The sequence below is a fragment of the Akebia trifoliata genome, chromosome 7, assembly GCF_017979445.1.
Source record: "Akebia trifoliata isolate Shusen 1 chromosome 7, ASM1797944v1, whole genome shotgun sequence".
Lineage (NCBI taxonomy): Eukaryota > Viridiplantae > Streptophyta > Magnoliopsida > Ranunculales > Lardizabalaceae > Akebia > Akebia trifoliata.
Window position 1 is genome coordinate 27714147 of NC_141381.1, and position 25094 is coordinate 27739240.

Consider the following 25094-nt stretch of genomic DNA (forward strand, 5'->3'; position numbering starts at 1 on the left):
GGATTTGTGTTGTCATATTGTCAAAATTTTTCTTTTGTTGAAGTTCATGATAGATTTATATCCAAATAAAGCTAGACATGGAGATTAAATTAGGTTTGATAATTCCCTCATCTCTGCAAATTCAATAGAGTTTTGAACCTTTCATCTCTAACAAAATTATACCCAATTTTGCAATTTTGCAATCTAATCCAAAATCATCATTAGAGAATCTGATCCATGTGTGTATGATCCAAAATTATACCCAATTCCCAACTTGTATTTTTCTTATAGTGTTTGCAGTTATAATCACAAACATGTGATAGAAGATCTCACTTGTAATATTGGAGATACTTCACATGGAAATTAAAGGAGTTGTTATATTAAAAGAACAGAGGTCAGTTAGGTAACTCAGACACCTCTCTCCTGGCAGTCTCTATCAATGTGTGCAAGAACTTGTTAGGGTCACAACTGTAAGGGTTGGCAAGGCCTGCATGAGCTAAGAAAGGAAGCTTTCTCAAAGTCCTTCCACTCAATCCCTGGATAAGAATGGGTGTGAGTATCAAAATTTTGTTTATTGAAATAATTACTAGTAAAGTATTGTGCATCTAAGGAACAAAGTTTCTTACCTCACATATTTTTGCAGCTTCAAGTAGTTGTTTAGGCAGATGAAGTGAATCCTGAGACTCTTGAGCCTCGGGCGTGTTAAGCTTCTCTTTTAAGCTTGCATAGTTAGAGAGAGAGAGGTGGTCCTAGACAAATACATAATGATAGATTAGGATTTCAAGTAAGATTGAACCATTCATTAGAGCTAGACCGTAATGGAGCATTAATTTTCAGAAATACCCGAGAATCTGCTAAGATTCCAGTTCGTATAAGTTCTTGTAAGCAAGACCGTAATATTTCATAGCGTGCCTGAAGAGTAGGAGGGCCTACATAAGCCTTGATATCTGCTCGATCGACAAATGCAATATCTACATTCTAACACAATTGTGAGTGTACACTCTTATAAAATGGAGAATTATCAGCACAAAATATTATTGTCAAACATATAATTTAACGGATGTCTTGTCATGGAGATAATAACTTGTATTATAAGTGCAAACCAAGAGTCATGAAATCGTCAGTACAACCCTATTTGAAGAACACTTATGAGATAGATTAACAAATACTGGTGGCAAGTTCCGCGGCACATCAATTCATAAATCAAGATAGGGAACACACTTAGGAGGAAGGAACATTCAAAGGTTTTGGAAAAATTAAAATAATAGAACATTAGCAATCTGAGTTTAAAGGGACTGATAAATAATTATAAGTTGGAGAATTACTTTGAGCAATATTGGAAATGATATAAAATTTTCAGAATCTGAAATTCGTCGTAGGCGTACCAATTGCAGCTGTTATATTTGAAGTTGTTAGGATGATGACGTTAGGTGAGGATTTTAATTTGTCCATCTGAGTAAGTAGAGCATTAACAACCTGAAAAATACGACAATCAAGTTGCATAATGCGTCAAACTCCTTGACCATCAATTTATGCAACATGGAAGTGATTATATTGTATTTAGTTCAGAGGTGCAAAAGCACAATACTCGAATAGAGTCTGATGGTTCAGATCCTGACAAAGCAGCCTTTCTAGCAGCAGCGAGGCTTTCGACTTCATCTGCAGTGTCAGATTTCAATGTTAGAGTAAGAAATGTTGCTAAGATGAGTTGATATTTTAGATCAGAATTCCCATATTAGAGGCATATCTTTTGTGACGATGAGATCATATTCACCAAAAACCATACCATGATGAAGTTGTTACCCAGTAAAAAACAGTCAGAAATGATGGTGGAAAAGACAGCCCACGAGTGTTTTAACTTGTGAACCAATGTCGTTAGTGTTTCAAATTTCAGAATAGAAAGATTTTCACTGTAGATGATCTCCAATTCTCCATAATAAATAGATGCAGAAGCTCTGATACCAAAACCTAAACCAGGACAGCGTTATCTGTCACACAACTGATGTCATGGAACTGTGTCCATATTTTTTGAATAATGAAAAAAGAATAGAATAGGAGAGAAGAAAACAAAGAGAGAGTAGAGGAAAAGAAAAGAAGATAATAAAGAAATGGGGAATTGGAGTGTCACCAATTAACTTGGATGGACTAAGTACAAAGGTATTTATTTATTGCAATGAGGCAACAATTAAGGACAAGAGCCCAAGAGAAAAAAATGGGAGGCTTCACAACTTACTGAAAGGCTTCAAAACCCTTACAAGTTACAACATATAACTGAACTGCTCAACATTCTCAAAACTCTCTACTGTAAGTATGAGTATTTATAGTGGATGCAAAACAGCATCCCCAAAAATTAGACACTACTTCCAAAAATAGGTTAAAGGACTTCATCCACCAATAAACCCTTTAATTGGTAGCAAGGAACACAAATAAAGAAATAACGTCTGTTAACAATAAAAACTCTCCTAAGTGACATGCCAATTTTAGGGAACAACAGAACAGGCAAAATTGTGGCACCAAATTTAGATATGCATTCAATCTATTAATGCATACTTGTAAAGCACAACCAAGGCTTTGGAATTGATAGGCCACAAATGAACATTGTAAGTTCAGAGGCCCAAAGAGGAGCATATGATAAATTATTTAAAAAACTAAGCTTACCAATCAAAACAAATACCAGGTTGTTTTCTTCCTCTACCATCTCTTGAATTTTTTGGAAAAGTTTAGCAACCTAGATCAACAAAGAAAAAACATTAGAGTAAATAGTATGACTCATACATATTTGATTGTATATGAACATGTACATTGTGTACAAACCATTAAAGTTAAGGTAATAGCATAATTATAATGTGCCTTGGCAAAATTGCATCTTAGCTATGTATCAATGACATGGACACTTGTCGATGTTCAACATAGATACGAGTTGACTAGCGTGACGCCCTTGACAAGTCAGAATGTAAATGTCCATGCAGATGCATTACAATATAATATCTTCCTAGAAAAAGTTAAATTACTTCATAATTAAAAAGGGAAGAAAAAGAAAAAAATTCCATAAAATATAGAGGTATGCAATAACTTAATAAATATGAGTACCTATATAAGAGGGAAGATGTATGCTTATACTGGAAAGCATATTTATAGTCAAGGCAGGGATTGAATGGTGATGGGTTAAATGGGCAAAAAAAAAAAAAAACCTCTAAATCGAATTTCACAATTTGACTTTTCCACTTATGCTGTATTTAAAATCTCATTACATATACCTCAATTACGGATCATTCAACAGTGACAGCATGCTAGAGGCATATTGCATGTTACTTTAGTGTTATGGTTACAATTAAGTTCATGTGATGAGTTATTGTGTATGCGATTTGATGAAGAGTTATATCTTTCGGGAACATAATTGTGCTAAAGGATATAAGAAAATATATGTACATACAAGTCTCGACTGAAGATATGGCTCCAGATAGACTGGAATGGCAAAATAGGACTCATATTCCTTTCCCCAATTTTGGGGATGAGGAGACATGGATCATGCACTTTGTAAATACATGAACATCAATTTTTTACATGATCATTCAAGTCTATGATAATAAAATAACCTAAATGTGAAATTATTTCAGAAAATTTCAAAATGTAAATTCTTCAATGGAGCATGCACCATTAAGCATACTGAGAATTCTAACTGTACAAGCATATACTCATATTAAGGCATGTCCCTCTGAAAAATGGTTTTTGAACCTATGCTGAGACTAGACTGAAGTTCAGATTTTTCTAGGTTTTCAGGCCCAAAACATAAAATCTGCAAAAAATTTAAGTTTTTGATGTATCCCACAAGTGGCCCATTCTAGAGGCCATTGCTGTTGTCCAACAAGCCTCGAAGTTTAGCCGATTCAAAAGAATTTTGAGATATTAAAATAGTATTATATTGTATACCATATTACCATTTGCTAGGAAGTTTTAGTATTTATGGTGACTTTGTATTTTAAGAAAAAAATCAAGTTAATGCTGGTTTTTCTTCTGTGCTGTCTCCACCTTAAATTTCATTGCGTCAAAGATTGTCAAACCAGATTTAAAGCCATCCTTACATTCAGATATGTCTTTTTGGAGATATGTCGGTTCATTTCTTAGCCCTTAAAGTCCTATATAGTTTTCTGATTTTTGTCTGTAAAATCTAACCTTTAAATCAATAAATCTAGCTCCTCGTTCAAACCCTATTTCAAATGAAACTAGTTGTCCTACAACAGTTTGCTAACATTATTGTCCTGCATCAAACCATCTCCCTATGGTTACAGGTTCCTGAACCAAGCTGAGATGAATTACAAATTTCTTAACTTACAAAAAATAAATTATAAATTTCTTGACAGAGAAAAGCTCACTTCCATGAGGTGAAAAACGAGCAATTGTGGAAAATGAACAAGTAAATTAATTGATTAAGCACGCTTATTTACAAAAGAACGAAAGACAATAACTGAAAAACATATTGCAAGAGTTTATAGTACAGTAGTACATACCAATTTGCCGCTCTCCGAAAACCATTTACTGAATAAAGAATGTGCATTAACCTCAACCAATTGGCACTGTGGGTATCTGCTTTTGAAATCAGCAACCGAAGAAAATCAAATCAAGAATGTGAGAATTCATATGACATCAAGATATGATTAACCACCAAGCAAATTCTTTAAACAAACCTTGTGCTAAAACGTATGGAAAGCTTTTGAGCCAATGCTTTACATAAAGATGTTTTTCCAGTCCCTGGAGGTCCATGTAATAGGATGATACTGTAAAAAATAGAATAGTGCATCAGAGCTCTTGGAGATAACATACAGACTCTTAAGCCAATGCTTTACATAAAGGTGTTTTCCAGTCCCTGGGGATCCACATAACAGGATGATACTGAAAAACAAATAATAGGGCATAAAAATTAAATTAATATATAAAAAAAAATAGCTCTTGTAGTTGTGGAGTAAAACAAGGAAAATTAAACTATAATCTGTGTATTTTGACTGAAACACACACAAAAGATTTAAGGGTTTTGGATGCCATTGAAATATGCTCATGCTTACTTCTCTCTTTTAATTAAGATTTGAAATCAAGGCCGCCTGCTTACCAAACAGGTGCCATAACTGTCATAGTTATGAAAGATTTGTACATCCTCATGGAAAATCAAGCCCAGAAAAATAAGTAAGAAAAGCTCTGTGGTTAATTTCTACCACCTATATGGCCTGTCATATTTCTTGTGATAGATTTTGAATTCTATCTATATTCCCAGCCTCTTCTCTGGATCTCTCTCATCTCATAAGAGCATAATGAAATACAGCATCAGTTAGTATCTATAAAGTAAAACATGCATAGCAATGTCTAAGGCTTGTAGAGAGATTTCTAAAGGTTCATTCTTGTCTTGCAAACCCTTTCCATATGACTGCCTTGACCAATGTCAGTATGACCAACACAATTTAAATAACTTCAAATCAAACAATTTAGTGTCATGAGAAGTATATTGAAGATGACTGTTTTCATATTTTAATAACACTGCAAGATGGCATAATAAATCTTCTTCATTCCCAAAGTCTACCAAAAATGCCACTGCAAGCAAAGAAACCCTTACAGATTTTTTGGCCACCGGCTCTGGGGCCTTTTAGCGAGGGCATACATCTTTCATCCTTCCATGTTACGTACATCACAAGTATAAAGAATGACGTAGAGAAACTAGTGCAATTGGTTGTACATGAAGGGAGTACAAACCAAGTTCATAAGCATGTTGACAATAGAAGCAAAACAATAATGTGTTTGGTGTATCATACAAATACTTAATCAAGTTCCCACAATGAAGAAATTCAATCTTATTGAAAATCAAAATTTCTCAACAAAAACCTTCTTTTCTCATGCGTTAGTACTAATCCTTAAGTAGAGAAAGTAACGTTGTGTTTGGATTGGGGGAAATGGAAAGAAAAGAAAAACTGTGAGTTTCTCTCATTTGAATTGTTAAGTGAGGAGAGAAGAGAAAAGTAATGGAGAGCGAAATGGGTCAGTTTTTCCTCTCTCCTTTTCTCTCCAAATCGGAGAGAAATGGAGGGAAAAAAATGTTCATGATTAAAAAAAAGATTAAAAATTACAACCCTACCCTTTTTTTCTCTCCAAACTTTAAGTTTTTCTGTTGTTAAACCAAACAAGATGGAGAGAAACTGGATTTCTTTTATCATTCTTTTCTTTTCTTTTTCTTTAATGAGTTTCTTTTCTCTTCATTACTCTCAATGCAAACAAAGCATTAATGTCACTAGTCCTGTGAATAATATGCTTACCGGTTCCATGACACAAGGTAAGGATCAACGCCTTTCTCAGTAAAGAGTAAAGCACTTGCAGCATATCGCAATAACCTTTGCTTGAGACCAGTTTCATAAATTAAGCTGCATAAGTAAATATAATGCTTAACCAATAGTTATATTTATCAGCAACAAAATCCAAAAACTAAGATAGATATTGTTGTGCAACAAACCTCTCCCACATGCCATCAAATTCTTTTGCAGGAAGAGTCCATTCATTAAAGCTAGAAAGCTGCCCATCCCCACTTAATTCTTCACCTGGACCTTCCTCATTGAGCTGTCCCACAAATTCCAATATTAGAAAAGAAAAATAAGCCATCAGTTAATGCTAGGCAAAAAAATTAAAATAAAATCACCTGGAAGACATATACAACAGGTCTGACTTGCCAGAACAAGAGAATATCATGTTTCTCCACCCATTCGTCTACAAAACCAGTATCTTAAACATTACAAATTAGACAAACAACAAAGCAAATTAATATGTTTGCAAAGAATGAACACAAACCTGTGTCACAAATACGGATTCTTTGTACATTTTCTAGGAGAAAAGAATCATCAAAGGGCACTGGAATAGGACCATCAATGTAGCTCAAGCTCCTCTTTTCAAGCATTCTAATCTTCAATAAAATCATAGAAATCTAAAGGACTTAGAAGAAATAAAGAGGTGTAAAGGTTGACAACGAAAATCAACAAATGAAGAAGCCAACACTATGCACATTTAATTTTCCATTAGCAAATGCTCAAGAAGAATAAACTATATAAGCACTACTGCCTTGAGAATACAGATGAAGAAACCTAAATGGATCAAAGAACAGAGTATTCTTAGCTCTGTCGTAGAAGTATTTGATGTTTTTAAAATCTCTCAATAATTCTAAGAATCTTCAAAAACTAATAAATCCAATTTCTCATATAAAATCAAGGCTCATACTCATCTAATCATAATTCTGTCCCCAAAAGGATATTTTCAAAAAAATTTGGGGAAGAAATCCATTTTGTCACAAAAAACGACAATCCAATCTAGCTCTACACAAATTACCCGAAACTGGTAACTTTTTCTTTTCTTTCCTCATTATAAGACCTGGAAAAGGCTCAATGGAGCACAATAGTTGATTTCCCTAATAATTTTTTGTAAATTTTCTACGATTTTATTAAAACTTCCTAATTTACTTTACTTTTTTTATTATTTATTTTACTGATAAATTACTCCCATATATCTAAAGGTTATCTTCCTCCAAATAAACTTCAAAGATCCAGCTTTTCCATACTGTTCTCATTATTACTAATTAAAATTTCAATCTGTCGAAAATTAAAACAAATATCTTTCAAAGCTTCCACTAAGGAATTGAAACAAACAGAAAAGAGAAAAAAAAAATTGAAATGAAAGAGAAAAATTCAAAGCTGGACCTCTCAACAGCTTCCTGGACATCTCCGATCCGAGCTGTGCTCGAGGAGCTCAAGCAGACTTCAACTGCAACTCCATACCGAAAACCTCGAATCAAAAGCATGAAACCAGAAGAAAATTAAAAAACCAAACAAAATGGACAAAGTGATTCATACCAGAAACTTGAATCTTTTCCTCAGAAAAGAGAGGTGAAGGAACCGAAACAGAAACTCCATTCGGCTTACTAGTCTCTGCATCAGTGGCATTTTCCAGAGAGATCTCCATGGGAGCACTAATATTTTCAAGAAATCTGGGACAATTTTCTGGAACTCCATTCGGCTTACTGGTCTCTGCATCAGTGGCATTTTGCAGAGACATCTCCATGGGAGCACTCATATTTTTTCAAGAAATTTGAGATAATTTCATGTAATTTAGGGATTAAAATCAGAAGAGATCTCTGGAAGAGAATCAATCCAAAGAGGAACCAATTTTTCAAGTTCTAATATCCTAAACTCTGTGTCTCTGCTCCCAAAGCTGGAAGTTGAAACCCTAGAAAAGGACCAGACCGGTCTCCCTTTTGAAAACAAGCGGGAAGAAAGGAAAAGAGGGTTACTATTACCACACCAACCTTTACTAACGCCACACCAACTGTGTGCATCCTTACGTGATTTGCATAGGAATCGGTGTGGCATTAGTAAAATTTGGTGTGGAATTAGTAAATTTTGGTGTGGCAATAGCATCTCTCATGGGAAAACAGGGCTGTGCGTTGGATGTTTTACTATTCCTATTTGCCCCTGCTCATATTATATAAATGATAATTGATGATTTGTGAAATCTACAATTTTTATAAAATATAATCAATTATCAACATTTTTTGAAGAAAAATTTCTTTGTAGATAAGTCATTTCTAAAATTAAAAAAGTCATTGACTCAACTCTATGTTTTTTTATTTTAGTGAGGTAATAATATCAATTCTCGTATCTCGAGGTGGCACATGTGTTTTGAAAGTCGGTCACAGTAAGATAATACACCATTGTAACAATCCCAGACATGACGCCTAACGTAGCCCTACACTGCTATAACGGATCTTCTTTCTAACGGAAATACATAACGGACCCCATAAACCTTGGAAGAATCTTTTCTCTCTCTCTCTCTCTCTCTCTCTCTCTCTCTCTCAAACCATTAATATGGACTCCCCAATGAGACAAAAATAATCTAAATGATTTTGGTGTAAACTATTTAGAAAAAACAAACAAATTCATCTCCATCCAAGTCCAACCCACCTTTGGCCCTTATCCCAGGCCAGGCCTAGTGTTCCTCAATTTCATCAACAAATACAGAGAGATGCAAAAGGCTTATCTATCCAGAAGAGAAAGCTAACATGGGCCTCTCATTTACCAAACACAACATATGGCCACTTTTGGCCTTTGTCTCTAGACCAAAACAATGAAGAAAAAACAAGAGCTTGAAGAGCATCAAGAACTTGAAATTCTCAAGGCTGTGGCACAAGCCTGGTATGGGCACTCAGGCACCACTAGACCCACCAATGAATTTGATGCATATAGAAGCCATTACAAGCCGAAACCTACTCGTTTCAAGCTCGAAGCCATGAACAAGTTGTCAAAGGAAGTTCGTAGTGCCAATTGGGATTTTGCACAGTCCTTATGGGATTCTTACGAGATCGTGACCTTATCAAAGAGGTTGGAAGCTGGACTCGTTTTGGATAACCCGGTGTATGGATCAGAAGGTTCTAGTCGGGTTATTAGGAGACGCAAAGAGGGTAAGAATAGTTTAAGAAATTTATTTCATCGAATGTCTTCAAAGAGATGTACATCTGATGATAATTTCCCGCGAAAAGATGATGTTCAATTTTAATACAAAATGAAATGAAGTTTTAGTTGCCTTTTGATTTGAATTACTGTAAATGACTCCAATTAATTTGCTGCAAGGCTATTGATCCACACCACCAGAACACATTTTAATTTTGTTTTCTAAATTTGTACTTATGCTTAGATCATAAGGTATGGTAATTTTAGTCTTGTGTATATCGAGGAGTAAAGATAGGTACATAAGAAACACTAGTATTCATTAGTAAATATGGCGTAGTTTTACATGTAGTAGGCGTAACGAAGACATTATTTAGTAAGGTACTTAAGCCTGCATAGCATTCAACCTACATAATTAATGGTCTGACATAAGTGTCACTTAATGCGATTTCATTGTCATCCATTTACATAGTGCAAATCCCTTATGCTTTTGCTCAATGTACTCCGCAGCGTCAACATCAATGTTTTCTTCATGAACTTCATTGTTAACTTGCTTTGGTTCTTCGATATTGTGAGTAACCTTGTTGTTGAAGAGCATGTGAAGGTTTGGGTAGTGAGGTGCATCAATGGTACTCGGCATACGTTCCATCTTAGAAACGTGACCATGGAAGTCGTCCTTAGAGGTTTGCGAACCCTGAGACATGTTGTTTCTACAGCCCTTGTTTGCCTGTTCAAGTAAAATTTGTGGGAATTTTGGGACACACTATGACTAGTAATCCTAAGTGCATTTTATAGACCGATGTTTATTCCCAATCGATGAGATTGAATCTAATGCCCTTTACTTTTACAATTTGCAACATCACATCTTCTCGACTTTTCTTGGATGAATGACATACAGTAAGACATAAGGGCTTATAGATTTCTAGATATATGGGCATCGAATTTTCAAGAAGAATATTTTGATCTTTAAAGCAATCAAACTTTATTCTTTACCAAAGATCCTGAGAAGATTCTCCATAATGATCATCAAAGAGGGACGATTCAGGACTTGTTTGGTAACAAGTATTAAGTTGCACTCCAAAAAACCAACCTGTGTAAGTTGTGCAAGAAAATTTGTGTTTTGTGTGAGATTTCTCTGAAGTGTCCTAATGTTCAAACTGATCTGTGGACGTAAGCACACTGCCGAACCGTGTTGTCTTGACAGTGGTTGTTGCATATAGACTTCTTCATGAAGTGTGTTCAAATGTAGAAAAATGTTCTTTAGCATCGAGTTGCTGAAACTGCAAGAGAAGGTTTCCTTGTAGTGATGCAACCTATCAATGAAAGCCTTTGGCCACAAGCCAAGCTTTATGACGTGTAAGTGTTACATTAACTTGACATCTTACCTTGTAGACCCATTTGCAGCCGAACACACTCATGTTGTCATCAAAGGGAACCGATGACCAATCTTGTTCCGTAGCAAAGCATCAAATTCATCAGTCATAGCCACACACCTTCTTGAATTTTGGACAGCCGGTGAATAGAATTTAGGTTCGTGATAAGAGGTATTGGCCATGGAAGCTTGGATGTAAAGCAAGAGAAAATGTCAGCTAGAGAGCTAAATTTTAACTTTTCGGGTGCCGTCACGTGACCAAGTGATCATGTGATGAGTAGATTTAGGAGATTAGTGGGTCAAGGAAGACAGAGGTGCTGAAGTAAGGGACTGTTGATCACTACAAAGGGGGGTGAAGGATTGGGGGCAGGTGGTCATCAAGAAGTGAGGACGGAGCATAAGAAAGTGGTAAGTGTGAAAGATAAACAACAAGATAGACAAACAAAAAATGCACCCAAGAATTTACGTGGTTCAGCAGTGTGCCTACATCCACAGATCAGAACAATAACAATCACTATTTTCTCATAAATTTTACAGCCCTAGAGATCTCTATTTATAAAATCAGGAGTTGTTAAAACGCGCCTATCTCCCAGACTTGCGCTTCGCCCTGCACCCTCTCAACTCTGCATAGCGCCAACAGAATGCAAGACATCTCATACACAACAGTAAGGCCATCATTTCAACAATATCCGTGCTTGCATTTGGCAACCCCATTTTGCTAGGAAGCATGAGGACACAAGAAGTGGTAGTGAATCCCTACATGTTCAAACAATTGTAGGAGTGCCTTATTGTCATATTCGTGGCTGGAGTCACTCTGAAAATTTTGATCCATATTTCATATAGGCTCCTAACCATAGCTTTAAAGCCATTAAACAATTGAAAAGACATCATCATCCATACATAAGAATGAATGACCTCAAAGGTATTACTTGAAGTTTACTTTTTTCCAAATTTGTTCGTAGAAATTTATAGGAAAATAAAAATGCCAAGTTTGAGGCACGGTATGGCCAAGTCGCTGGTGCCAAACATCTGAAGACACCACTTGTACTCACTGTTCACAAAATTCAAATCGATAACATACGTTTTAGAGTTAACATATTCTTATGCCGCTAGCGTATGCCATACGAAGATTGTCTTAAATAATGTAAGCAGTCCATGAGTTTTAATAATGGAGAGACCATCCTCATAAAAAATCAGTCCATGCTAGTCTGGAAAAATTGGCTCAGAATTGAGAAGTTTGAATCATTCAATTAAAGGTCATCTCTTCATATGGTATTAATAACTTGAATTTTACATCTTGAGGCAATTTTAATCCTTCATAGTTCTAAACAATCAAAATAAAACATCACAGAACACAATCTAACACTTCACTTTGAAAGAGAAGTTTATTAGTAACAAGCAACTTTATGTATTTGTTAAGCAACATACTTATAACAGGCATTTTCTGCCATTATTTAGCAGCATATATATGTGATAAACTACTTTTCTGCCATTTTCTCACCAAGGGCACCTTTACTTTCATTGGAGGAAACTATATTTCGGGTCTCCTTAAACTTTCATTGGACGAAATGATAAGTTACCATCTCACTATTTTTTTCTTTATGATTCTGGTCGTTACCCTCGTCTTCACCCCATTCTCCACAACCTCCGAAACATATTCCTCTTCAGAACTTCCATAACCATCGTCGTCCCCGTACACAACCTTTCTTAGTGTAGCATGTTGGTTTGGGACTTGAGGATTACCAATGCTTATGCTAGGCATAACAGGTTGGCTCAGGACTTGAGGTTTACCAACGCTTATGCTAGGCATTACATGTTGGTTCGGGACTTGAGGAGTATCAAAGCTTATGCTGGGCGTCCGTTCCAGCTGAGAAACATAGTCGAGGTAGTCATTTGTGGAATGACGACCATCTGGTTTCTTGTCTCCCTGCCAACCATTTCCGTGCTTGGCATGGTGGTTTGGGTAGCGAGACGTATCGATGTGTGGGCTAGTCATCTTTTCGACATTAGGAACACAGTACTTGTTGCGGCCGTGTGGGGCGTAACCACCATCCCAATGATTGGCATGGTTGTCGCCTTCTAAAACATAGCTCTGACGCTCACTTGTCACATGCCAACCATCCCAGGGCTCGACTTGGTTTTTGTATCCCAACCCATAATTACGTTGCATGATGTTTTAACTCTCAGAAATTTTATGATGGCCTACGTATTACACATTGGCCTCGAACTGCATTTAATGCACTCTTATTATTCTAAAAAGATAAGTAAGCATCTCATTCCCTCTCTTTTATCATTTTTGTGTATCAGATTCATTCAAAATATCTTATCTTTAACATGACCTAAAGATTCCTAATGTTGTGGGATCAAGGCTGGTAGCTGAAATAATAATGGTTTTCAAAATCCAAAACATATTGAAGCATAGAGAGGAAAATATGGGACTTAGTGCTTGTTTGGATGCAGTTCTTATCATGTTCTAGCCCAAATTATACGAATCAGGAGGATGGAATGCAAACTGTCTTTAACACAGATCGAAGTTGAATGCAGGAAGATTGGGTCAAGTGAAGCTCAACCCACTAACCAAACAAAAAATTAAGGTGCTAGCTTAGTTCTATCTTGAACTGCCAGGAGTATCCCTGTAACCAAACACGCCCTTAGGTCCACAGATCACTATTCTAATTTTTAGCGTGAAGTCCACAAATGGGTGGATCAAAGCATAAAGAGGAAGATTTTCCTTACTAACTTAGTAAAGATTTTAAGCCTTTAAAGGGTTGTTTTGCTCAAATGGATTACCACATTTGCAATCCAACACCACAGCCCTCTAGATTTCATGGACAAACTTAGATCCCAAAAAAATAAAAATTCAAAAAACAATTTCCTTTGGGTTTGATCCTGGGTCTTTAAAATGGACGACTACCGAACTTCCACATAACTCGATCTCAAATTAAAAATTAAAAATCAACAGAGAAAAATAACATTTTTTTGGAATTTTTTTTTCCAAAATTCATAGAATTTTGTCCTCTACAACCCCCTGAAGCATGGGATCATGGTTTTGATTGCTTCAAGTTGAGTCCAAAGACCATTAGTGAGGTTGAAATCCTTACTAACTTAGTAAGGCTAGTTGGACTCAAGCATAAACATCTATTAAAGTTATGGTGGGGCAGAGGAGGAAAATGTTCTGATGCTGATGTTATTTTATAGTTTGGCACCAAAAGAAAGCAACTTGGTCCACTTTTTCATGAGAATTGGCCACTATGAACGTTTAGCCCAACTCTTGGTTGACCCATAAACAGAAAACCAGGATTATTGATTTGGGAGGTAAATTTATAGGATCGGCATCGAGATTAGAGTTCTTCTAGATCAACGTCGAACATCCTTAATCGGATTGTCGAGAAGCAGATTAGAGATGATCGATATAGATTCTTGTACTTGTTGATCCCTTTTTTCGGCGAGTTTAGTCCTCCATATGTCTCTCATATATGTTTTTGCTCTTTTATTAAGCATGGCTAGTGGGCATTATTGTGCGATCAATTTCTAGATCGTTAACGTCTTCTTCCATATACCTCAGTGGTAGCTAAATCATAGATGGTTAGTCTTGCATTACAAAGATGAGTAATAATTTCTCGTATAGTTGACTCTGAAAGATTTTGTTCAATAATTTCTCGCATCGAACTAATATGTGACATCATATACCAACTATTTTTAGCAATTGAAATGGGTGAGTTTTACAATTGGATTTGAGTTTTTGTTTTTGAACTACTTGGCCGACCTAACTATTGACTTTTTATTACAAAAATTACTTTAGAGTTCTGACAATGAAGATTGCTCTACGAAATTGGTTACCCAACAAACCTTAGAGTGAGATCCACATCATAAATTTCAAATTGATGCGGTTAATTCATTACTTAACATAACTTGAAGTACTTAGTAACCGCATCAATGATCAACTTGTTACATACAAAAACATGATCTGATACCACAAAGTTGTAAATGAAAAACAAAAATCTCAGAATTTTGAAGGAAAACAAATTAAATTTTTTCTTTTGTATTTTAGTTTGAAATTTGGAGTTTGGTAGCCATTCATTTTCAATCAAGCTGAGAAAGGTTTTTTTTTTTTTTTCTTTTTTTAATTTTTAATATATTTATTTTGAATTTCAATTTTTCAATGAAATCTACAAGGATGTGATGTTGCATCTCCAATTTGATCATCCGTGTGGGCCCAATGATCCTTAGTAAATTTGAAAATCTTACGAAGTTAGTCATATTAACTTGATTCATAAAGTAAGATTCCTTAAATAACAAACTTTATAAAGTAAAGGAATTTTTTATAATAAAATTATATCAGATAGGTCTACCGTCTCTCAAGTAATCTCTTTTTTTATTTAGTTGATTAAAAACACTTGGAAAAAAAAAAAAAAAAAACCTTTGTACCATGGTTTTAAAACTCGTTTTGACATCTTGTCTTGTCAATGAACAAGATCGAGTCATCTTGGATGAGTTTTCTGATACGTTTGAGTCTTCTCATTTAATAATAAAAAAAAGTTAATCGCGATTTTAAATCTCATCCGATACGTTTGACCTGTCTATCCATCTCGTCATCTCGTTCTTGGGCGAGATTTAAAATCATGCTTTTTACAATGTTAAATTAGGTATATTGATGGGTCAATTTTGGAGAAATAAAAAACGTAACGTGGTTCTATTATTCTATAAAGTTAACTGCTGTATAACGTAGACATTAGGTCTGGCGCGTTACGGCATTAAAAATTATTGACACATGTAGCAATTACAATCAGTCAATAGGTTCGTTCAACATATATGATAACGTTGCGTGCTGAAGACGTGGTCTCGTGCCCGAACCAGCCGTCCAACAACAACAACAACACTAGATCTAAAACTCGACGAGTCGCATCGAATTTACTGAGTTGACTCGGTAAACAAATTCGAAACAAATGTTGATTTATCTGGTTGGCGAGTCTATCCACTCGAAAGCTCATTGAGTTGAATTGGGAACTGAGTTATACATGTTATAATTTATATGATAAATGAAATACAAATATCAGTTTGGAATGTTTAATTAATATTGACTCGCCCGTTAGAATTGTTGATCAATGTCTACATGGCACATTTTCATTGGAGTTAAAATATATCGAGCAGCGTGCGTGATTGGGTTAAGAGCCCCCAATTGTTTTAAACTCCAATTAAAATGCACCATGTAGATACCTTACCTTTATTATAGGAACGGAACACCGTTTTGAATCCTAATTCTTCTTAAAAATTGGGCAAAAATTACTTGTTTGATTAATTGGATTCTTATTGAAGATAATATAAAGTATTGAATATTTTTTTATAAGTACAGTGTCAATGCTTGGAAATGAAGAAAAAAAATATAAGGCAATTAGTTTGGCTGCATAGTAGATGTTGAGGTGTTGGCTTGACAGAAAAATTCCCCACAACCACTAAAGATGTGAAAATTTTGTCCAATTTAATGTGTATTTTGGGGTGGGTCTATTGAAATTATTCCTTTAGATTTCTCATTCAATTTATAAATTTGACTTGAGGAAAAACAAAAACAAAAAAAAACCTGCATGGGCGAAAACTTGAAACTTTATTTGATGGTAGCAACATGGTTTTAAAACTCAGTTTCGCGTCTCGTCTCATCTTGTCTCGCCCATGCCAGATACCGAGTCATCTCAAACTAGTTTTCCGATACGTTTGAGACGTCTTGTTCTAAAATTTGAAAAATGAACGTGTTCGAAAAATTGACTTGTCCATTTTGTCCTTGCCTGATATCAAGACAACTTGGGCGATATGTCTCGGTCTCGGACAAGTTTTGAAACCATGGGTAGCAATGGATATGTTCATAAATGTGTCTTTTGAACTTGAATGTTCATTTAGTAAAAATTTATTGATTTTTTTTTTTTTTGGATATTAAAAGTCTTGAATTGTACTTCGATTTCTAGTGTAAATTGAATTGATACACTATGCAAAATATTTAAAATTCAATGACGAGTAAGGTTGCGTTTGTTTCAACTACTAGCTTTCGTGGATTTTTATGAACATTTTTCGAAAACACCCAAGATTTTTGTAGGAAACTACTTTTATTTATTTTTGACCAATGAAATTTTTTTCATTAAATAGTCATATAAAGTGTAAATTGGTTTCTCGTTTGAGCAATCCACTAAGAGACAATTAGGGATGGCGTAACCTGGCCCCGATTAATAGTGTATACCTCGAATACCTGATCTCGACTCGTATGAATTTTTTAACTCATGCCTTCCCCTAACGGTATTTCTTATACCCGTTCACCCTGCTTGTCCCGCCCTTTAGCACATTTTTTTTTTTTTAATTATAAATTAAATTGGGGAATCTAATTTTTTTTACCAAAGTAAATCTTAATAAGATTTTTGAACAAGTACATCCACATCTCTAAATTTCTTATGAGGGATATATATATCTATATACACGACAAAGTATATCAAAATCATCCCCGCTCCAAGTCCGACTTGATTTTTCAATTTTAATATCAAAACTGTCCCCAACCGTTTAAAGGTGTGAAAACCCAACCCTATAAGGGAGGGGTGGAGGCAACAATAGGGCGGGGCAAAATTGTCATTATCTTTTAGAGAATCGTAGAACTCATTTGAGAGGTATTCTCTACATTGATCTGAGTGGTAGCTTGATGGATTCATCCATGTATTTTCTCATTTCTCATACAAGTTTTTCTTTTAAACAAATAAAATAAAATAAAAATTCAAAGGCATTTGATTTGTGGTATAACAAATAGGTATAAACAAATCCAAACAAGTCGTTAGTGAATGTGATAAACTACCAATTTCATAGTGATGTTCGTTCATTACTTTATATATATCACTATCTATAATTCTATTGTTGCACCCTTATATCAAGATAAGATCTCTTAGTTATTTTACCTTTGAGTCGTGACTCGTAAGTAGGACTGCCAACGGATTGGTTCAATACCTCTTCAAAACCGATTCAATTTTTTTTAGTTGTCATATCTCCGATCCAATTGAATTAATGAATGTACGAATCAAATCCAATCTGTTTCATTTCATCCTTAATTCGAAACTTATCCCAACACATTGTCTTATTTCCAAATTATCAATGTTCAAAAAATTTAAAAAATGTAATTTTTTTATATTTAAATATCCACTTTTCAACTACAAATATAGAGAGAAATCTAAAAGACTAAAATGTGTTATCTATATGTATTTATATGAAATTATGAATAATAATAAAATATTAAAATATATTTAGATCGGATTTTTTCATAACTGATTGGGGTACATTTTTATTCGATCTGAAATCGTATCGTATATGAGATTTCAATCCGAATCCAAACCAAAAATCCAATTTTTCTTATTTTTCAAATCGGATCAGTTTGGACCTCATATATATTTTGGATCATTGCCAACTCTGCTCATAAGTTAAAAAAAAATGATTCAACCTTAAATGATCGCAAGGGATCATTCTTCATTAACATTTTTATTCTATCAAGGTTAATGTAATTAAGACACAAGTGCTAAAGAGAGTTGATTCATTGAATTTACTCTTGGGTTCAATGCATTGGGGTTGGAAGGATAAGTCATATCAACATTTAATATAATGTCATTAGTCAATAATGGGAATGTCAAATATAGACCGTTCATAAGATTGCTAATAGCACTAACAACTCCACTCCTCTTTTAATAAAAGCAATTGTAGTAATAAGCTAGAAACAATCATAATCACCAAGTCGGGGTTTTGGAATACGTAGGCAAAGAAAAAAAAAATGAAAAAAAAAAAGAGAAAAAATCGAAAGTGTTAAGATTATATATATATTTTCTACCAAGTGGTGTTATCATTTATATCATTAAATCATATTTTTAACGTAAGAATAAATGATCTTTGAAAAAATCATTTTTCTTGTGTATTCTGAAGAAAAAGATCTGTGATTCTGTGCACTTACCACATTAACCATGTACAGACCGCATATATTTTAGAATGTCATTTTATCGCAGCTCTATGAAAGATAACCAAACCTTCGTCATAGGGGAACGTATTTACAAGGGAAATGAGGAATATTACTTTCCTTCTTTGAGTTGAAGGGGATCCAAGTCACTTTTAATTAGAGCATAAGCATGTGAGGGTGCTCTCACTTATGCCTCAATAAGGCCATAAGGTCCAAGGTTGTTGGATCACTACAACCTTTTGACAAATTGCTCGATTTTAGTGACTTTTTCTATTACATGCACTAGTTTCGTGTAAAATCAATAGGTCAGCCGACCATCTACCCCGTCAAACTTCAGTCACCCTTAGTCAATGATGACATATGAAGAGTCCCACATTTCCATTAGTCCAAGATTCCATAATATGGAGTGAGAGAAAGTAAACATGGATTTGCACTAGAAATTGATAGGTGGCTCAAATGTTCTCGAACACTAATGACTTATGATTGTATAAAACAATATCTCATCCATGACGAAATTCAAACAAAAACTAATTGAGAAAAATGTATTAGTGCGGGCGTAAGATATTGACAAGTGTTATTGATATTAATATTACGAGTAAAACACCAATGCATGACTAAAAATGTACTTCACAAAAATTAGAAACCACAATAGCCTAAGATCGAGAAAAACTTTATTGGTATGATCTTAATAAAAATAACAGATCAAGAAAAATCTTAAAACAAAGCAATGATTAAACCTATAAAAAGGGTAAGAACTTATTTGATTCATTAGATTTTTTTTTATTTTTTGATAATCAAGTGTCCTTGTAGACGATGGATTGAGCTCATATATGGACTTTTGCTTAGGTCCCGAGGCATGTGCAATGCCCGCATATTATATACATCAGGTAAATGAGACGACACCCTTATAGGTGGCCCCCTGAGGAATTAATGCTCATACTAAGTATCAAACTCACAAATTATGAGCATTAACTATTTATCGATCCAAAATTATCATTGAATCTTCATTAAATTTTGATTGATAATATAATATGAATTTGACTTAAGAATTCGAGGCTTTATGATAGATACTCAAAGACAAAGAAGAAAATTGATTTTGCCTACATAAGAGATTTCGAGGTTCCACTTAGAGAGGAACATTAAAAGAAAAAATAATTATTATTATTAACTCCCACCACCACCACCATTGATGTCGTATTTGGTACGGTGAATAGCATCGAGCATTTTGGACAATAGTGCACTAATATACCCTTTTAAAATTCTTTAATACCTATTGGTCGGTCCGACCAAGTTGAACCACATCCAACCATTTTAACAAGTTAACGGTTCATTCGTGAGCTGTCCTAAGAACATTGGTTTCAGTGGAACGTTGTTTCCATGGGACCCACTTTTAACTGTATACAGCACTAAATGACGGAAATACCCATCACATCATGCTCTTAAGCCTAAGCAAGTAATCAAAGGCTACGTCGGTAAAATAATCAAAATAAATATTTTATTAAGGTTTTAACTTTTAAGAGCATCGATTGTTCTTATAATTGCAACTGCCACGCGTTACAGAAAGGCAACAGGTTTTTTCTTCTTAAACTTAGGTTTTTTGTCTGGACGCGGAAAATACTGGTGGTTCTACGTGGCTGACGTGGTAGGAAAGAGAACCATAGATCTTTTACTTCGGGATACACAGGAAAAAGATCAACGGTTCTGCTTTCTTTCCACGTAAAGCCACGTATAATTGTCGCGTCGAGTTAGCATTAGTCGTTTGTTTTATTTTGTAATTATTATATCCTAATTTTATTTAAATAAGAAACTTGGGTTTTAAAAGTCTTCTCTCTCTTCTGTGATTCAATTATTTGTGATTTTGTAAGAGAATATGTGTGAAGGTCTAAAAACCATCCAACGGTCATAATTGCTATTTCCGCCTGACATAGATAAGAGACAGACAGGGGCACCAGAAGTCGTAGATCTTCTATTCGAAGCGATTTTTATTGTTTTCATCCATATTTTGGAGTTGATTTACAACCCATTTCGTCGATTTGGTGATTGATCTGGATTTAACTGTCTGCGATTGCTGACAGTGAGAGTGAGAAACTTAGATTAACAAAAAAGAAGGTTTTTTTTTTTGGTTTAATTGGTTTTTCAAGATGGCTGAAGGAGGCTATTATTGTTCGAAGAAGACGGATGATATCTGTGAAAAGTTTTGTGGGCAGGTATTTTTGCTTTTTTTCCCCCTTTTTTGTTGATTCTTCGTGTTTATGTATCTGTCTTCTCTGTTTGGATATTTGATTTTTTTTTTTTTTTTTAAAACTTCTGGGAGTATTTGAAGTTGTTCTTGTTGATGGGAAATTTTCCTTTTTTTTTTTGGGCTCTCTATAGATGTCCCTAGATGTCTAGTTTCTATCATGTCTTTCTGAACCCTAATAAACTTTGATGAAAAGCTTAAAAATCCCATCTTTTTGTTGTTTTCCCCAATTTTTTATGTCAATTATTCTTGTATGAGATAAAAATTGTATCTTTGGGACGAAATTTTCTTATAATATAAAAAGGGATAATGTATGTAAGAGAGATGCAAGAATTTATGATTTAGGGATGTTGTAGATCTCAAAATTGGTTAAAAATTGTATCTTTGGGACGAAATTTCCTTATCATTTTAAAAGGGATAATGTATTTAAGATAGATGCTAGAATTTATGATTTAGGTATGTTGTAGATCTCAGAATTAGGTTATGTGAAGCTCTGCTCCTTTATGAAAAACAGAAGAAGAAGGGATGCAGTTTCCTTTCTATTTTGATTGCCACGGTGTAGGCATTATTTCATTCGTGAACACAGTGAATGAATGATTTGGGGCCTTTTCTCTCAATTTTGAAATATATGTTTTAATGGGCGATTTTCTTGTCGATGCTGTGCCAGGGTTTAAGAACCAGGTGTTTCATTTAAAGAAATAAAAACAACTGTTCTATGGTCATTTTGAAGATGGGATGATTTTGTTTTTGTAGATTTCCCTTTATCTATTCTCTATGTCTTATACAATCTATGATTTGATATGTAGGAGTCGAAAGGAGCGTTAAGTATGTCAAGACTTCGCTGCATTCTGCGAGGATTGGATTTGAAAGCCTACATCCTTTTATTCATCATTGTTCCAACATGCGTCCTTGGTATTTATGTACATGGGCAGAAGATCTCATACTTTCTACGGCCGATATGGGAATCTCCTCCCAAACCCTTTCACGATATTCCACACTATTACCATGAGAATGTCTCAATGGAGAACCTTTGCAAGCTTCATGGATGGGGAATCCGTGAGTCTCCGAGGCGTGTCTTTGATGCAGTGTTGTTTAGTAACGAGCTTGAGATCCTTACTATCAGATGGAATGAGTTATACCCTTATGTCACACAGTTTGTTCTCCTCGAATCAAATTCCACTTTCACCGGCTTGCCAAAGCCGTTGGTTTTTGCTAGCAATCGTGATCAGTTCAAATTTATTGAGCCTCGGCTGACTTACACAAGCATTGGGGGAAGATCTAGGAAAGGGCAGAACCCATTTATTGAGGAGGCATATCAACGAGTAGCACTAGATCAGCTCCTCAGAATGGCAGGCATATCCGATGACGACTTGTTGATAATGTCTGATGTTGATGAGATCCCAAGCAGCCACACCATTAATCTCTTGAGGTGGTGTGATGACATCCCTCCAATCCTCCATCTTCGGCTCAATAACTACTTGTACTCTTTCGAGTTTCTAGTTGACAATAAGAGCTGGAGAGCTTCGGTTCATAGGTATGAGGAGGGTAAGACAAGGTACGCACACTATCGACAGACCGATGACATCTTGTCAGACGCAGGTTGGCATTGCAGCTTTTGTTTCCGCCGTATTAGCGAATTCATATTCAAGATGAAAGCTTATAGTCATTTTGATCGAGTGAGGTTTTCACGTTACTTGAACCCCAAAAGGGTTCAGGATGTAATATGCAAAGGGGCTGACCTATTTGACATGCTTCCCGAGGAGTACACATTTAAGGAGATTATTGGAAAGTTGGGACCCATTCCTCATTCTTATTCGGCCGTTCATCTTCCGGCATATGTTTTGAATAATGCTGATAAGTATAAATTTCTATTGCCTGGCAATTGCAAAAGAGAGAGTGGCTAAGTTTCACCGAGTAGCGTCTTATTGACAATTGGATACTTTGGTTTGATACTATATATGGATAGAATGTGTAGCCATCTAATTTAGACCGTTCTTTAGAAAGACGTTGGAGTGAATTGAACGGGTTCTTGCACTTTCGGGATTCGACTATGTATATTGCCTTTTCTGGTGTTTTGTTTCGTCCAAGAGGATAGGAGTTTGCAGAGGCGGACGTGGTGGTGGTGGTGGAGGACAGCTAGTCATTGAGGAAAGGTTGTGCATAGCATCTTCTCGGTTTGGTGTGATACCCAAAATGAGGGGGAAAAAAAAGTGAGATATCCTGAGCTTTACCATGCCAATAATTTTGTTTTCTTTGAGACTAACTTATTCATATATTCTTAGACTTGTTCTCCGTAAATGGAATAACGTGTAGACAATAACAATTTTTAACATCTTGGTCAGCATTTTCGGCTTCTTCATTTGTATAATCTGATTGTTTTGGATATCTCTTGGATTAAATTTCTTATTTCATTCTTTCTCGATTCCATTCTAGAGGTGAATTTGCTATTGGTATTTATTGTATCCATGTTTTACAGTTTGTGTTAGTCGTCACTTGGTACATTTATTCCATGAAATCTGATGCTAATTTTTCTCAATCTCGGGTCGCTTATACATGTATTTGGTTTAATTCTCCATTGTCATAGAGGTCTAGAAGGTAATGAAATTATGGTTTTACAATCTCTTATTTGCTATCTGTCTTGCTCCATGAAGAAACATTGTAAACTAAACAAGATTTAATTCTAGATCCTGAAATCAGGAAATAAAAAAAAAAAAACATTGTCACCAAACAAGATTGTGGATTCTGGAAATACGTTTTCATATTCTGATTTTAACCATCAAAAAAATCAAACAATCCAAAACATCCAACTCTCTACTGGATTCTGAAGTATTGACTTGTAGGGGGCCAACACAATGTGGAAAAGCACTGTTGAAAGATCTTGTATGCCTCTTTACCGATCTTCATTGTATTTTAGCCACCCAAAATATTGGCCGCTATCTGGACTGTGGCCCATGCACGCTTCTCCGAAAAGAGATGACTATAAACCATAAAACCAAAAACAAAGACAACTTTATTCAATCCAGTTAATCGATTCTCTTTACAGCCTTTACATCTTGTTCACAGTTGATCGTTTCTCTTTACAGCCTTTCTTCTTCTTTTCTTTTCTTTTTCTATTTCTATTTCTTCATCATCTTTTTTGCCAAAATAAAAAATAAAAAACAAATCTAAAGCTTATTTTGGATTGTTGATCGAGGAGGTCCTTGAAAGGGCTTCTTTAATACAGGACAAATAAATTATGAGCCTATTTTGATTTTCAAATGTTGGTCTGGCCCATTCCTCAAAAGAATCCTTATCCACCAAAATTTTCACTTGTGTCTCCGGAAGGTTGACAAATTTGATGGTCCAACTCAAAAATCAACTGGCAATGTGTGGAGAGGCCCAAGAGCTTATAAGGAGAGAGACAAGGCAATGAGTATCTGATGTGGGACTAAACTTAACAAAGTAAATGAACTTTGATCATGTGGATATTGCTATATAATTGCCAAAATCATTTTTTTTTTTTGGGTTAAGAGTGAGAGGCTTGGATTTATTGGTAATAATCGGTAGTGGGCTCAAGCCCATTGGCAAATAACTTTACACATTGATTTGAATTTATCAGCATTTTAATCTAATCACCAAAGGTATAATAGCAATATATCATTAAGAACTTGGGGGTTGGCTCGACGGTAAAACTAGTCAAAGGGGTTTGCTCCCTTTGGTCATTTTATCGAGACTAGGTGACCTCCCAATTTACTCTGTCCCATGTTGGAAAACTTTCGTCGGGTTAGGGTATGTGACTATAGGGATTAATCCCCTCATCGTGCAATTGCCGATTGTGGTTGTATTGGCTACAAGCAGAATGTAGGCGATTTATGTGTGTCGACTATGCACTAGAACATTCTGTAGTGCCATATGTATGATAGAGGTGATGTGGTGATTGATCTCAATCCCTAAGGGTGTGAGAATACCTTGCAAGGAAAAGTGTTTTGTTCTTCTTCTGTCTTAAGGTTAGTCCTGCTCCTATCCTAGGATAAAATGATGGACTTAGGTTGACTACACCCACTTTCATTTAAAATATTCTCAGCCGATGAGCCG

At 35.2% G+C, this 25094-nt stretch overlaps 3 protein-coding genes across 4 annotated transcripts; 2 read left to right on the forward strand and 1 right to left on the reverse strand.

Moving 5' to 3' along the window:
- Nucleotides 1-26: 26 nt before the first annotated feature.
- On the reverse strand, nt 27-8247 carry LOC147398728 (pachytene checkpoint-like protein). 2 transcript variants are annotated; one of them, XM_086448010.1, is made up of 14 exons: nt 7854-8247; nt 7701-7764; nt 6802-6908; nt 6653-6735; nt 6470-6573; nt 6276-6380; nt 4665-4754; nt 4488-4563; nt 2638-2707; nt 1568-1638; nt 1365-1455; nt 823-950; nt 606-728; nt 27-515 (listed from the first exon to the last, which is right to left on the reverse strand). In XM_086448010.1, the coding sequence occupies exons 1-14, from the start codon at nt 8071-8073 to the stop codon at nt 375-377; spliced, it is 1473 nt and encodes a 490-aa protein (XP_086304136.1). In that variant the 5' UTR covers nt 8074-8247; the 3' UTR covers nt 27-374. The 2 variants fall into 2 exon arrangements, with proteins under 2 accessions (XP_086304136.1, XP_086304137.1); XM_086448011.1 differs by having other exon boundaries at nt 6653-6720; nt 7854-8245.
- A 667-nt stretch (nt 8248-8914) lies between these two features.
- LOC147398729 (uncharacterized) lies at nt 8915-10194 on the forward strand. The gene has a single exon (XM_086448012.1). The coding sequence runs from the start codon at nt 9124-9126 to the stop codon at nt 9550-9552; it is 429 nt and encodes a 142-aa protein (XP_086304138.1). The 5' UTR covers nt 8915-9123; the 3' UTR covers nt 9553-10194.
- Nucleotides 10195-20595: 10401 nt separating this feature from the next.
- LOC147398730 (uncharacterized) lies at nt 20596-23452 on the forward strand. The gene is made up of 2 exons (XM_086448013.1): nt 20596-20988; nt 21827-23452. The coding sequence occupies exons 1-2, from the start codon at nt 20923-20925 to the stop codon at nt 22922-22924; spliced, it is 1164 nt and encodes a 387-aa protein (XP_086304139.1). The 5' UTR covers nt 20596-20922; the 3' UTR covers nt 22925-23452.
- The last annotated feature ends 1642 nt before the right edge of the window (nt 23453-25094 follow it).

Bases quoted from the DNA above. Each gene is read 5' to 3' on its own strand.
- LOC147398728 (XM_086448010.1), bottom strand. From the start codon at position 8,073: ATGAGTGCTCCCATGGAGATGTCTCTGCAAAATGCCACTGATGCAGAG. The intron at 6,909-7,700 runs GTCCAGCTTTGA...ATTGAAGATTAG, and splicing joins GTCCAGGAAGCTGTTGAGAG to AATGCTTGAAAAGAGGAGCT. The intron at 4,755-6,275 runs GTAAGCATATTA...TATTTTTTACAG, and splicing joins TACCTTGTGTCATGGAACCG to TATCATCCTATTACATGGAC.
- LOC147398729 (XM_086448012.1), top strand. From the start codon at position 9,124: ATGAAGAAAAAACAAGAGCTTGAAGAGCATCAAGAACTTGAAATTCTC.
- LOC147398730 (XM_086448013.1), top strand. From the start codon at position 20,923: ATGGCTGAAGGAGGCTATTATTGTTCGAAGAAGACGGATGATATCTGT. The intron at 20,989-21,826 runs GTATTTTTGCTT...TTTGATATGTAG, and splicing joins GTGAAAAGTTTTGTGGGCAG to GAGTCGAAAGGAGCGTTAAG.